Source organism: Schistocerca nitens, chromosome 7 (assembly GCF_023898315.1).
Source record: "Schistocerca nitens isolate TAMUIC-IGC-003100 chromosome 7, iqSchNite1.1, whole genome shotgun sequence".
NCBI lineage: Eukaryota > Metazoa > Arthropoda > Insecta > Orthoptera > Acrididae > Schistocerca > Schistocerca nitens.
The window spans coordinates 385,523,590-385,540,160 of NC_064620.1; the positions used below are offsets into that span (position 1 = coordinate 385,523,590).

Below are 16,571 nucleotides of genomic sequence, written 5' to 3' on the forward strand. Positions count from 1 at the left end.
AATCAACTAATCTCTAAAACATTATGAGATCATGTTGTATGCATATGACTTTTAAACATTTTAAATACTGAATAAAACTATCAATTACAGGTTGACAGTATGATTTTAATATACTTGCTAAAGATATTTTAAGCAATTGGTAAATAAAATATACACTATTTTCTGTTATGAAACAAAGATGCATTTCTTCCTTTAAAGGCAGTTTCATGTGTGTGTTCCATATTTATGTCTATTCTCTCATATTTTAAAATTTAGGAAATTCCATCATTTTCTTAAGAATCAGTTTCTGCTAGACATATAGCATCATTGAGTTTGGGACAGAAGGAAAAGAGAACTATCAAGCTTAACTTGGAAAATATTCAGTCTAAATGAATTTTGGTTTTAACCAATACACATAAATTTGCGTACATTAAGGAGGATTACAGTCCACCTTCATCACTGGGTGGACATCACAGACAAGTGCCATGTGGAGGACCTGGGTTCAATTCCAGTACTGACAGGGATTTTTACTTGGCGGAAGGACTGATACAGGGTGCACTCCTTCTTGTGAGGCCAACTGAGAAGCTACAAGGCTGAGTAGTAGCTGATCCAGGTCACAAAAGCTGACAATAGCTGGGAGAGGTGTGCTGACCCCTCACCCCTCCATACCACATCTGATGATGCCACTGGCAGAGGACGACATGGTGGTCAGTCAGTACTGTTGGGTCCTCTGTGGCCTATGGGGTGGAGTAAGGAGGATTACACAAAAACTAGACTTGTCATTAGCTAGTTGAGACTCCAGCTTGCTGAAAAATAACTAAATAAACAGTTTCTTTTTCACTTTATTGCACATAAGTTACTGTAGTTTCTTCATTTCTTTCCATATCCCAGAGACCTCTTTCCAGAGGATACACAGAACACAGTTCATGTACTGCAATGTTATGGCAGCAGTTATTGGTTTCAAGCTGCTGTTCCTCTCACTAATTATATATATCTTGACTTGTGCAGTCTTATTGCGGGTTCTCTATCACATATAGTCATATTGGAAGCCATTTCATATGAATAAATTTATGGTATCAATAACACAAAAGTAAATTCAAGTGAAAGCTTTTGCATAGATTTAGTTTTTCAATATAAGATACCTGGCCCAAAACCAAATGATCTCAAGAAATTTCTGAGGACATATTGGTTTCTGGTAATGTGAAAATGAATCTTAAAACTGTCATATTATAATACATCTTAAATGTGCAGCTGTTGAAATACTTTGAAAAAGATGCTGCTTATAAAATTTGATACCTGCCATGGCTAAGGAATGTATTATATGAAATTGTGAGTCAATCAAACACAAACATTTCCTTCAGATGGGAAACATCATCTGCACCCATACTCTGCATATCACTGTGAAGTGCGTGACAGGGTACTTCACATTGCACCACAACTGTTTCCTTTCATTACATTTGAGGATGGAGTGCAGGAAGGAGGACAGCTTAAATGTCCCTGTACATTTGGTAATTAGTCTAATGTTGCCTTTACATTCCCTAAGGTAGTGATACAAACAAGGATTAGTATATGGACAGAATCCTCACTTAATTCTGAAACCCTGTAAGTAGTATTCCATAAGATAGTTGATGTCTACCTTCAAGAACTTATCAGTTTATGTTCTTCAATATATCCATAACATTTTTCCATGATTCAAACAAACCTTTACCAGTTGGTCCTGTTCGCACATATCCCACCGATTTGAGCAATATTCTAGAATGGGTCACATGGATGTTTTGTAAGCAGTTGTCTTACCAGAAGGATTTTATTTTCCAGTATCCTAGCAATGAACTGAATTCTGCCATCTGCTTTGCCTACAATTGAGTTTAAGTGGTCATTCAATGCCATATCCCCACAAATTGTCACACATTGGCATTTGTATGAGTTGAGTGATTCCAACTGAGACTTACTCATGTAATAGTCATAATGTATTCTTTTTTGCTTTGTGAAGATCACATTTTAACATTTTTGAAAATTTGAAAACAAGTTGCCAATACCTACACCATACTGAAATATTATCAAAACCTGACAATGTTTGTGCATATTATTCATGATGGTACTTAATTATAGGTAACTGCATCATCTGTAAAAGGTCTGAGGCCACTGTTAATATTGTCTACTAGGTCATTAATATGCAATATGACCACCTGAAATTATTTTTACATCTGTCGATTACTCTCCAAAGTAGATAACATGCTGCATCCTCCCTACCACAAAATCCTTGGACAGGTCAAACATTTCATTTGATTTTCTATACAATCATTCTTCTATAAACAAGCATTGGTCTGGTATAGAGACAAATGCTTTTTTCAAGTCAAAAAATACTGCATCAACCCATTGTCAGGATCTATACCTTTCAGGGTGTCATTCAAGAACAGTGTGAGTTGGGTTTCACATTACCAATAGTTTTGGAATCCATGCTAACTGATGTGGAGGAGGTAAATATGTACAAGATAACCCATTAATAGGGACCAAAAAAATGTAGCATGTATTTCTGGCAAAATTTGCATGTATTTTTGGCGCAATTTACTTTTTTTGCAAATGATTAGATGCACAAATTTAAACATTTGCCATGCTAAGTGCATGAAGACAAAGCCCTAATGCTTTGAAACTGGCTGTTAACAAATAGTTTTTTCCCCAAAATGTTCTTTGTTTTCTTCTTTTGGCTTTAAAGTTTTCAACAAAAGATTGTTCTGTTGAGAAGCAGCAGGATTTTCCCACCAACAAACGGAATGCACCTCAAACTGTTCAAATGTGTGAGAATTCATAAGGGACCAAACTGCTGAGGTCATTGGTCCCTAAACTTAACACTACTTAAACTAACTTTAACAAAGGACAACACACACACCCATGCCCGAGGGAGGACTTAAACCTCCTGTGGGAGGACCATGAAATTCATGACATGGCGCCTGTAACCATGCAGCCACTCTGCACGGCTAATGCATCTCAGATTTGGGGTGTTTCTTGACACTATTTTTCTCTCCAGCACAATTTGATAGTTACAAAACATAAAGAATATTAATTTTGACCTTTCCTGTGCATTCATAGCTTAACTACCCATACTAGATGATGCTAAAGACAACTGAGAAGGCAATTAATGTAGAAGTAGAACCGAAAATAACTCTATTCACACATTAGGGGAATAACTTTGTTGCCATTGAAATACATTGACAGGTTCTATTTTTCAGTAGTTATAGTGCAGAGTGCAGAAACTGTAAATTTGCAGATGACTGTGGGCATAGTTTTTTGACCACCAGAAGGGAAACGAATGGTGCAGAGAAACAAGCCCCACCTCCCTTCTGCAGATCGGCAGCCTGCACCAATGTTCTGTGAAAACAGAACTGACACATTGCCACAGGGTTTGTGGATTCCTTCTGGTGTTGTAATCAAAATCCATTATGGACCAAATTAGTTTTTTCACTCATTTCAAAAACAGTGAGCAAGGGAAGGCTACTGTGCAATTGCTTGCTGAGGTTGATGCATTTTGTAAACCAAATAGTCCAGGCCTGATCTGTAGCAGTATTTGATGCAATCACATTTCACATCTCCTGCCACCTTAAACTGCCACATTAAAAGTTTCCACATTATATCAACTTTTGAACTGTAGTTGGCAGACCTGTGTTTTTCTGTTCTAAGCTGATAGGTTCCACAGCTGAGTGCTAAGTTGGATTGTGTGGTGTTTATCTTATACGATCATTCAGTTGCTCGCAACTTGGCATGGCACCAGAGAATCAAGCACACTGCCACATCACCGTGTTCATGTACTTTTTATTTTGAAAACATGTTCTTACACAAATTATTTTTCCAGATTGAACTTTATCAGATGATGTGCAATACCAGTAACTGGAAATTGGTTACATTTTCTATATTTATTTGCAGAAAATAAACCTATTTCAAATTGTCTCTGATAAAATAGTTTAGCTGGATATGACTCTTCATAAAACAGCATCATTAGGTAATTTTTCATGATGACACAGAATTAGCATCTATATTTTTCAGAACCCTAATTATTATGCATAGTGCAAATAAACTTGACAAGCTAAATGGTAATGAAGTTTCAGATGGCAGTAGTAGTGAGTCAGATTATATGAAATTAAAATTATTGGCTACTAAAGCCAATGAATTCTTCTTAACAGTAGTTAAAAACATAGAGATAAAGAACTATCCATCAAAAGCAGATCCAGTAAATTTACTTAGACCATAAATGCATACTCCACCATAAGTATCGCTGACTCATCTGCCAGAGACACGAGAAAAAGTGTTGGGCCACTGAAAAGTAGCACTGTTCTGGCTTTGACTAAATCTCAGCCACAGTACTAAAATCTTGTGCATACTTGGTAGTGCTATCTTACAGTTACCATTGAAATCAATTGATGAATGGAGGACTACTGCCTGGAGGACTGAAGTATGCAGTAGTAATATCAGCATACAAAAATGCAGATAAGCAACTGACTAACTATAGACAGAACTTACTTCTCATTTCCCTAAACAATTATGAGAATGTGGCTTAAAACACAATGATGAACCATCTTCCTGAGAATAACGTTTTAATGAAAGCTCAGTTTGGCTTTTGTAAGAGCCAAAAATTACCTTGATGGCATCTTTTGTTGTCTTGCCAAGGCCTCTGACTGTGTAGATCTCAAAATTCTGCTATGGAAACTAAAATAGTATGGCATTAAATGTCTTCTCCTTGTATGGTTGGAAACATTTTAACAATAGAAAACAAATGGCCTCATCAGCCAATGATATAACAGGAATAAGATTAAATTCAGAGTGTGGAAACCTTAAATATAGTGTGCTGCAAGGTTCAGTGTTTAGCCAATACTGTTCTTGGTCTAGATAAATGGTTTATCTAGACTTTGGAGGAGTCTTCCAAGAATTTATTGTGTGCTGGATGACAAAAGTATGTTGATAAAAACATGGTCGTACCAGACACGGCCAGAAGAATAACAGAACAGGCTCACTGGTTCACAGATATCATCTTAACACTCAGTCTTGCCAAAACTCATATCATGCAATTTCAAACAAATAAAAATGACTTGCAAGTACCAGAAATACAGATCAATGGGCATCCACTGGATAATATACTGAGGTGTCATTAATAGTTCTTTATGAACCTCCCCCATGATGCACAAAAAATGGGTCAGCAACTTACTTTTATTAAAACTATTGTTTGCAATTCTGTTGAAGATGTGGTAAGAAAAAATCCTTTGTTTGTAGTGACTAGTTGTGGATATGATGTCCATTATCAAACCATTGCCTTCATAAGGAGTATTAACACATAAGACAACCAGAACATTTGCAAATAGCCACAATTGGAAATCATGAGTAAAATGTACAAAAAGTTGTTCTGGCACTGTTTGGAAAGAAGCATTGATAATACACTGTAGATGAGTCTGTACATGTTACTCATGATTGCCAGTTGTGTCTTATGCAAATGTATTGGTTGTATTACATGTCAATGCTTATGATGGTTTTGATGGTCTGATAATGGACGTCATGTCCAAAACTAGTCACTGAAAATAAAGGCTTTTACTCACTGCAACGTCAACACCATTACAAATAATACTGTAGTTTTAATTAACAGTTCTGCCTGCTTTGCTCTCAGAAATCTCTCACTAGCACAGTTTCACTCAGTTCTGGCCCATGGCACAATCTTCTGGGGCATTGCAGCTAAGGTGAAAAAGCATTTATTCTACAGAAGCATGCAATAAGAACATTGTGTGAAGTTAATACCTGAACATGTTGTAGGAGCCTCTTCAGGGACCTAGGGATTCCTACACTTACATGCCAACACTGGTATTCCCTAATGGCATTATTGGCTCATAACAAGAGTAAATTTAGGATGAATTTTGCAATTCACAACCACAATACTACAGTTAGAAATAATTTCCATACATGTTATGGATCACATCCTAGGGTTGTAAACAGTGTTTTACATTCTGCTAAAAAAGACTATAACAGGTTGACAGTGGACATCACACAGGAAATTGAAAATACCAAGTACACTATCTGATCCAAAGTATCTGGACCTATTAGTGGATATAAATATGCAGTATGTGAATCCATCTCCCATATGATGGCTTGAATTCTGCTGGGAACACTTTCAGTAAGATGTCTGAATGGCAACCCACTCTTCCTCAATAGCCAAAATTCAGACAAGGTAGTGATGTTGGATGTGGAATCTGGAGCAAAGGTGACATTCTCACTCAGCCCAAAGGAATTTCACTGGAATCTGATCAGATCTCTGGACAGGACAGTCCTTTACAGGAACATTACTGTCCACAAACCATTGCCCCACAGATGCTGCTTTATAAAGGATCCATTGTCATGGTGATACAAACAGTGGTCATATACGAACTGTCCGTCTACATTACAGACTGCCACAACCTTTAGCATGATGAGTCATACTAAATCACTCATTTCCAGCCACCCAATATCCAGTTGTATCACTCTTTACACCACTTCAAGCAATATGAGAAGCTGCCTGACCATTGTACCCCATTGCTTTAACTCACTACACACTGTGCTAGTTGGACTGCTGGTAGTACTTTTGAACTCATGAGTGATTCCTTATGCTGATTTCATGCATTTATTTTTTATTTATTTTTTTTTCCAATGCTTGAGGTTCCCTGTCCATAGGTACATGAGGTCTGACAGGTCATGGTTTAATTGTTCGTGTTCCTTTCTTTCCACTTTACTATCACATCAGCAACAGTCAACTTGGACAGTTTTGGAAGGGTTGAAATTGTCACTGATGGATTTGTTACTCAAATGACATCCAATAAGTAGTCTAAATTGAAAGTCACTGAATTATACTGACTGACACCTTCTACTATCACTGCTTCTTGACTGGCAAAAAGACTGAACTAAGGAATGCAAATCCTGCTGAAGTGTAATATTTGCATAAGATCATTATTTTGCCTTAACAGCTGTGTAAAGTTTAAATGCTATGTTTGAAGTATTAGGTAATAATGGCAACTGAGTAGTGCAGAAGAAAGAGTATGCCTTTTTTAAAAGCAGCTTTTCTTCTCCTGACATACATATATAAAATAATCTAGAATTACCACAATTAGCAATCTGAGTATAAAGCACCAACCATAATTTGTTGTTGGTACGCTTCACAGAAGCTTCCAGTAGTGGTTGCTTCTGCCTACTGATGTACAGCTAGACTCATTTAGCATCCCTGAAGGCTTGCCTTCATGACAGCACTTGATGTGTTAATTAATTAATTAATTAATGGACCTAACATAACACCTGCACAAATTCTGAAAATAATCTGATAAGGATATTATTACATGATGGTACCTTTTTCAGTTTTAGCGATTTCTGCTGTTTCTCAATGCTGCTGACACTCAGATCTACATCAGTCATATTTGCAGTGGTGTGAGAATTGAGCTGGAGATAAACACCTTAATCCTCCTTTGTAAAAGGAGCAGGTGAAACTTCAATTCAGAATTTTTGCTTTTGCTTTGATACTCTCAGCTCCACTTCCTGTGTCACCCCCACGTGCCAGTGATTGAACTTTGGGCCACTGACAGACATAACATGTTCCCAGAATTTCTTTGGATTCTGTGAGAGATTTTTAGATAAGAATCTTCTATAGTAGTAATTGAAGTCTTCATGCATTTTTCTTTTGATAGCTGAACACATTTCATTTAGATCTCTCTATCTACTGTGCTATACTCTTACATACCTGTTGTGTAGCAGTTACTGTGTACTTAGAAGATTCCATCATGAAATTTACTTCATCATTATGAAAGTACTAAGTACATATCTATCCAGTACCTGGTCAACTTCGCTTTAGCCACAGCACCCCTACAAAACTTCTGCCCAGAGCTAAATGTTTTAAGGTTTCCTTCCAATATCACATTAGTACCTATTTCTATGGTTTACTGAATATTATAAATTTCCCTCCTTGTTTAAGTTGTTCTTTGTGCTTCGTAATCAATGTTGCTACAACTGCCTAGGGTCACTAATACCATTTTCAATATGGGTATCCTGAAAGAGGTGAGGCAAATTTGTTGTCTTTATATCTGATTTTGACATGAGTGGGCTTCTGATCTATCTATTCTTGGCAAGTTTAGAAGAAAATATTTATTATTTTTTCAGAATATCCTGTCATGCCCACTACTTAAGAACCATAGCAATCCCACTTGGTTGTTGGCATTTCACTAAAATTTTAGGTTACATCTTGGGGGCAGTCTGGCACACAACCGAAAGACCTAATTACAAGTTTATATCACTGTTCCTTGCCCAAGCAATCTCGCATGTGTCTTCAGTTTCCATTTAGGTGGATTTGCAAGGCTGTTCTTCTTCATTATCTCTGTGAGATACTAGAACAGTACAAATATGTCATTGGAGTCCAGGCAATAGCTTTCATTCATTTCAGTGAGCCCCACAATTTACAGCTGGCTGCATCCTGTTTCATCAATGACTGCCACTTCAATATATTGAATGAGAGTTCAAAGTATACACATTCACTACGCAAGGTGTTCTTACCTATCACTAAAGAGTACCACGATTCACTGCATGTTCAAACTGCTGAAGATTAACAGATCCTGCCCTTCTCCACGAAGATTAACAGATCCTGCCCTTCTCCACTTGCACTGATAGAGGACACAGCCAGCTTCCCACCAGGTAAAGTGTGTCACAGTGGCTCAATTTCAGTGGAAGACAGTCAGTATCTTAAACTTGTGGGGTGGGGGATGGGTTCTCACTGGCCTTGCCTTCCCTGTTCAGGCATGCTGCTAGATCTATTAATGGCACATCACTGACCATGATGTGGATGAGTGGTGATAGATACTGAATTTCCTGGAGAGGAGGCAGTATCAATCCAAGATTAGTGAAATTCTGAGAAGCTCGAAATTTAACATGAACCTCAATGTGAGAAGCTTCTAATAGTTTTGACAACTCTGTCTCAGAATCTGGTAGAAAACCCAGAGAGATTCTGGTCATACATAATGTACACAAGCAGCAAAACACAATCAATACCTTCACTGCATGATGACCATGGTGATGTTATTGATGACAGCACCACCAAAGCAGTCACTAAACAAGGTTTTCCAAAATTCCTTCATGATGAAGATGAAGTAAATATTCCAGAAGTTGAATCAACAACAACTGCCAACATGAGTAACTTAGAAGCAGATATCCTTGGTGTAGTGAAACAACTTCAGTTACTTAATACAGGCAAGGCCTCTGGTCCAGACTGCTTACTAGTCAGGTTCCTTTCAGAATATGCTGATATAGTACCTCCATACTAAGCAGTCTTAAACAACTGCTTGCTTGAAGAAAGATATGTACCCAATGACTGGAAAGTTGTACAAGTCACACCAATATCCAAGAAAGAAAATAGGAGTAACTTGCTGAATTACAGACCCGTATCAGTAACATCTATTTGCAGCAGGATTTTGGAAGATGTACCATGTTTGAACATTATGAATTACATTGAAGAAAATGATTTATTGACAAACAGCCAACACATTCAGAAAATATCATTCTTGTGGAACACAACTAGCTTTTTATTCTCACAAAGTAATGAGTGCTATCGACAGGGGATGTCAAATGGAGTCAATATTTTTAGGTTTCCAGAAGGCTTTTGACATCATTCCTCACAAGCGACTTCTAATTGAATTGCATGCCTATGTAGTCTTGTCTCAGTTGTGCAACTGGATTCATAATTTCCTGTCAGAAAGGTCACACTTCAAAATAATTGACAGAAAGTCACTGAATAAAACAGAAGTAATATCTGATATTCCCGAAGCAAGAGTTATAAGCCCTCTTCTGTTCCTGATCCACATAAACAATTTAGGAGACAATCTGAACAGCCCTCTTAGATTGTTTGCAGATGATGCTATCGTTTACTGTCTTGTAAAGTCACCAGATGATCACAACAAATTGCAAAATGATTTAGACAAGATATCTGTATGGTGCAAAAAGTATCAGTTGGCACTAAATAATGAAAAGTGTGAAATCACCCACATGAGTAGTAAATGGAAACTGCTAAATTTCAGTTACACAATAACTTACACAAATCTGAAGACTGTAAATTCAACTAAACACTTAGGGATTACCTATATGAATAACTTAAACTGGATCAGTCACATAGATGATGCTATGGTAAAGAAAAAATAAGAGACTGCAATTTATTGGCAGGACACTTAGAAAATGCAACAGGTCTACTAATGAGATTGCTTGCATTACACTTGCCCACCATCTTCTGGAGTATTGCTGCATGGTATGGAAGCCACATCACATGGGATTGATGAAGAAAAGGGCAGCTCATTTTGTATTATCGCAAAGCAGGGGAGAGGGTGCCATGGACAAGATACTATTCATTAAAATGAAGGAGGTTTTTTTGTTACAGGAGGATCTTCTCGTGAAATTTCAACCACGAACTTTCTCCTCAGAGTGTGAAAATATGAGAGGCATTCAATAAGTAATGCAACACTTTTTTTCTGAAAGCAGGTTGGTTTATTCAGGATTACAATACACCATATTATTCCCCACTCTTCTGTCTACAAAATGCTATTTTTTAATATAATCTCCATTCAATGTGGTGGTGTTATGCCACGTTACTGGGAGGGCTTGTATGTCTGTATGGTACCGCTCTACTGGTCAATGCAGAACCAAAGTCTTGCTGCATCAATAACCTCCCCACCATCCATGGACTACTACTCATTGAGTGCACCCTTCATTGGGACAAACAGGTGAAAGTCAGATGGTGAGCGGTCCAGCTTGTAGAGTGGATGATGAAGAAAATTCCAATTAAATTTTGTGATCTTCTCTCAGGTGTGCAGATTTGTGATGCCTTATGTCATCATGGAGAAGGAGAAGCCATCTGCATTTTTGTGGTGACAAACATGCTGAAGTCATTTTTTCAGTTTCCTGAGGGTAGCACAGTAAGCTTCAGAGTTGATCATTGCACCATGAAGGATGACATCATACAGAATAATCCCTTCAGACTCCCAGGAGACTGTCACCATGACTTTACTGGCTGAGGTTGCAGCTTTGAACTTTTGCTTTGTAGGACAAGTGGATTGCTGTTTTGTTTCCGGTTCAAAGTGATAACCAATATTTCATTGCCTGTGATGATGTTTGACAAAAAAACTGTCACAAACAGCCTCATAATGCACAAGCAACTCCGCACAGATGGTCCTTTGTTGCCCTTTACAGCATTCTGTTGGGCAGTGAGGAACCCAGGAGGCACACACCTTTGTGTACCCCATGGTGGACAAGTGTGTCAGCATCACCAACAGAGATGTCCAGTTGTGCAGCAGGGTGTTTGATTATGAACCATCGATCACCTCTAATGAGTGTGTGCCAACATTTCAGGAGTCACAGCTGTGTGCAGCCACCTGACACAAGGGAGACTAGACAGGTTTGCACAACGTTGTTGCAATGATGACAGACATCTTCCCCATTGACTCATCATGCTGTTGTTCACTGCCTAGTCCCTGTAGATATTCTGGAAGTGCCTATGAATATCTGTGATGCTCTGTTTTTTTGCCAGAAAAAAACTCAGTGACAACTCTCTGCTTGGAATGCACTTCCATTACGGATGCCATTTCAAAAGTTATGTATAGCACTGTCAGCTACTGGAACTATAGAGCGTGAAGCAGGAGTATTCCACAATGTCCCATGACAAATTTTGCATTTTTTCGACCAAAACTGGCTGCGAAAAAAATGTATTGAATTACTTATTGAATGTCTCTTGTATTTTGTTGACACTTATCTGCTTAGAGAGAAACGATCATCATAATAAAATAAGGGAAATCAGAGCTCGCAATGAAAGATTTGTGTGTTCATTTTTCCTGCACCGTGTTTGAGAGTGGAATCGTTAAAAACAGCTTGAAGATGGTTCAATGAACCCTCTGCCTGGCACTTAATTGTGTATTGCAGTGTAATCATGCAGATGCAGTTGGAGATAGTATTTGATGTACCTTTGGTATCTCTGGAACATGTATCTCTGTTACCTCCTCAATACCTAATCACAACAGCTTCTCTTGAGAGAAGTCAGAGCAATGTCCTGCTGCTTATAAGCAACAATTAACTCATCTCATGTTTGAGAACAAAGTTAACAGTGGGGTTTCATTGGGACTGGTTGACTGTTCCCTCATCACTACAAACAGTAAGCAAACAATTAGAAGTAAGGTTACTAATTCCCTTTTAATGTCTCGATCTGTTGTATTACAAAGGTTACATTTTCCTTTTTTCATGCAATTAACAATCAAGAAAGTAGTTTTCTGTTATGATGAGAGAAAAACCTGGGATAAAATTTACTGCTTCCCTGAAGCTAACTGCAACTCTTGTTTTCATATGCTTAGCAACAAACTCGAAAATTGTGGCAATTTATGGTGACGGCATACACTACTGTTGGAAGGGGAAACTAAATGGAACACTATATGACAATTACAATAGACAGATAATATATTATTCACCACTGCAGTCAACTTCATATGATGTATGAAAATTTTCAAGTACTTTCTAAGAACAAACTATTCAATGAATGGAAAGAGGTAGAAGTATTACATTAATTACATAAGTACTTACACCACAATTGACAGAAAACAATCTCTCAACAAGATATGGTTCTCAAAATTAGTGGAATATGCATTTGTAACTCACATCCATAAATTTATTACAGACATGTGTTATGCACAACATTTGTAAACATTAAAAAATTCTGAAACATACAGCTGATTCATGCAGGTATACAGCAAGACTAGGAGAAGTGATTGTTCTGTTGAGAATTTTATCACCAAAATTTGTAGAAAGTGCAAATGTAGTTTATATCTGATGATACAGTATGAATTATGTTTCTTGCAGCATTCACGATTCAAGAATTCACAATATATCATGACACAGGCGTGAGTGTTGATACAGTCAATGAAAAACTAGGGAAAAATGACATGAATGGCATATTAAAGTTGTCCACAAAATGATAAGATCTAGATTATTGAAGCATATTTATCTGGTGCATGTGATCACTGGAAGTCAGCAAATATGTGTAACTAAATGTGAAAAGTGCATTTTTTTTCACTTAGCTGGTTTTGTGCCACCTTTTACACTACAATGCCAAAGATGACACTACAGTATCAGTCTGTCCCTATAAATACAGCAAAAATCATGGGCCACAACAGAAAACACCTTCTGTTAAGTGTAGTTAACAGCATAACCTCACAGAATTTCAGTACCCTGTTTCCTAAAGAGAAGAAATATATTTGTGTAACATTCACATTTGACTATAAATCTCTATTCAGACTATTTCACTTTAGTTGCACAGTGTTTTGATCAAATCCATTTATTTCAATAGTTACAATAGTATATCATTTCAATTAAAAGAAGTGAGTCATTTGTGGAATGCTGAAGAATATGTAAAATAAAGCATATATTTTGCCTCTGAATGCACAACTGTTTTTCAGAAATGTTCAGTATATGTCATAAACAAAAGACTGGTAATCAATATCTGAATGTTGGTTTTATATCACAGTAGCAAAACATATTGTTAAGTACAATTTCCAAACAAAAATCAGTCATGCATAACACATTACTTAAGTGCACCATATAAAGTGTATTCCATTCTCAAGCCAAATGAAAGTTATAGTGAAGTGATTGTTACTAAAATATATAAAACTACATTGACAAAAAACTGTTTTCAGGTGGCCCTCGGACTAACATATGTATGGCTGGTATATGTACTGACTGACCAGCCACTGGAAGTTCACCGGTGCGCAATATTCATCACCATTTGTCTTCTGATTGGATTTGTCTCAGAGAGCTTTGGTCTTCTAGTTTCCTCAACTCTTAGCATAGTGGTTGGTATCATACATTATATTCTAATGCTAATGTCTATCACTTCACAAATTTTAATTTATTACAACAAAAATACATTTTGTCACTTCTCATAAATTATTTCTCAGTGATCCTCTCTTTTTTTATTTTAATATGTTAGCTCAATGCAGATTAAATTACTTTAATTTTCAGATTAACAATAACAGCACAGTTATTATATAATCCCTGGAAGTTAATTTAAGATTACCCTTTTTTTTCACAGAATGGCATGTTTGTTGCCCCTTCGATGTCAGTTCCTTTCATGCTGTTAGCAGTCCATGGTCTTGGAACACCTAATGCACATGTACCATTCTTCATGAAGATTGCAATGTACTTTAGTTACCTGAGGTATGGTTTGGAGGGATTGACACTGGCAATCTACGGCTTTGGACGGAAAAGACTGCACTGTCCAGATCATAAAACATATTGTGAACTAAGTGACCCAAGGGAACTACTACGTCAAACTGGAATGGAGAATGCAAATATCTGGGTTGATATTGCTGGTCTGGTTGCATTTATCATCATCTTCAGGACTGCATGCTATTTTCTGTTGCGGTGGAGGCTTTCTTCCTACAAATCATTTGCTGCACTCAGGCTAGTGAAACGATTTGTGAAAACACACATTAATTTCCAATACAGGTGAACTTTTTATTGAGAATATTGTGATAACTATGGCAGTCTTTGTTAGTGAAACAGAAAGAGGTCCATTTTTAATGGCACACTATTCTGGCACTCACAATAGGGAAGAGATGAGATTTGAACTGTGTTTTAAAGAATATGCAGAAGTCATATATATTAAAAAATCATTAATAATGAACACAGATCTGATAAATCAATTATGACTTCTTTTACATCTTTGAAATCTTTTGTTAAAAAAGAAAAAGGAATAGAATATTGAGCAGATGAAAGTAATCTCTTTGAGGTATGTAAATGTATCCTTACATTTCATGTTTAGCATATCACAAATAAAGTTTCAAATTATTTCTGCAGGGACGGATAGCTGATGAGACAATGAACTAAAAGTGTGGTATGGATGCATTTACACAATGCATCTTGAACAATAATAGTTATAAATACATTGCTCTCAAGACTCTTGTTATTTCACCAAAGATAAAATGGTTTGTTGTTCTTCCTCTAATGTATATAATTTACATTTATGAGAAAAGGAAATACATGCAGTATGTACAGCTTTTATATTTTTAAATCATTTTAAATGCTTCCCAATTATCTTACAAAATTATCAAATTATCTTACAGCCACAGGAGGAATGAAACGGAGATTTCAAAGCTTTCTAGGGTCATAATATGTTCACAGCATGTTAGTTTGGGAAAGGGGGGTCGGGGTGGCCTCTGTTGTCTTAAGCCTGCTGGAAACCGTCTTGCTTATGTAGTATAAAGAGACTTACCTGTTACCCACAGAAGATGTGTTCTTGTCTTGTATATTAGGTAAGGGCAGTTGCATTGCATGCATTTTCTAGTTCATTTTAATTGTTGTTATTGCTACTTCATCTCCAAATGGAATGGCACTGCAATCTTAAAGCACAGCAGTTGCATGGACAGCACATCATTGGAAGTCATCAGAAACTGTGTAGCATTATCAAATCAATGTCGTAATGGGCAAATAAGTCCAGCACTATTGATATTGCTTGGTGCTGCTCCCAGTGAAATCTTATCACTACCACTGTTCTCTCATGTGAAGCAGCCCATGCAGCTACAAGGAAAGATACATTATGCTATATTAAAATCACTTATTAAAAAAAACTGCAAAAAAACTAGCACATATTTTAATGACTCCCTACAAAGTTACAGAAGTATGAGCTAAGTACCGGCAATTCTGGACCTTCGGTGTTCAACGTAACAGTTGTGCAGAATATTTATTAAAGTCTTCCAACTTCACTGAGAACCACAATTTCACTGTCCACAGTTATTGCTCACTTATCTGGATAGACATATGCCACAGCAAGAAATGTAATTTAGAATGACACTGATGTGATAAAGTACATTGCTTAGCTTTACTGTTTAGTGGTTTACTGGCTGTCAACTAAAACTACACAATACTCTTTTTAAATACAATATTAATGTCAGTTATGCAAGTGTGAAGTACCGTTGAATAGTAGGGTATCTACACATTTTCATTGCTTCATATGTCTGAATTCTGGAAGATGGTATAATTCGTTCATCTATACACTTGCTCGCTTCTTATTTAATTTGGATACAGGTCACAATATTGAAAATGTCTCAAGTACTCTGATGTGTATTCCAGCCCCTTGGCCCTTCTGAAGCTTTGTCCCAAAAAATAAAGTGTTAACAGCATTTCATTCCATTGAAAGGAATACATAAGTGAATCAATGAATCAGTGGTCAAACTGTTCTTTCTCTACAGTTTGTTTGTTAAGTACCGTGTAACACTACTATGAGACAAAGTTTTCCCCCAAATTTATCATTTGAAAAATACTGGGTCATCTTACATTTACAGGTGAAGTTATTGTTGCTTAAGTCAATATTTTTACATTGTATGAAAATGTATGTACGTATGTAGGTGCCCATTTCATGTGCAGATGAAACTTTGGTAACTGATGTCAGACACAGTTTTAATTTTATGTTTTTGGAAGGGCCAGAGGGGGAACAGTGTTACCAGCTTGGCCAAGCAGTAGGCAAAGGTGGGGAGGTGAATGATGAGTGGGTAGTTCATTTTGTTGTACTCTAGCATACTGACCAT

At 36.9% G+C, this 16,571-nt stretch overlaps 1 protein-coding gene across 1 annotated transcript in view; it reads left to right on the forward strand.

Moving 5' to 3' along the window:
- LOC126194742 (ATP-binding cassette subfamily G member 4-like) overlaps window positions 1–15,048 on the forward strand; it is a 513,739-nt gene extending 498,691 nt beyond the window's left edge. The window contains exons 10-11 of the mRNA XM_049933005.1: window positions 13,683–13,838; window positions 14,078–15,048. Coding sequence (XP_049788962.1) covers window positions 13,683–13,838; window positions 14,078–14,497 — 576 coding nt within the window. The 3' untranslated portion in view covers window positions 14,498–15,048. The remainder of the gene's footprint in view (window positions 1–13,682; window positions 13,839–14,077) is intronic.
- The last annotated feature ends 1,523 nt before the right edge of the window (window positions 15,049–16,571 follow it).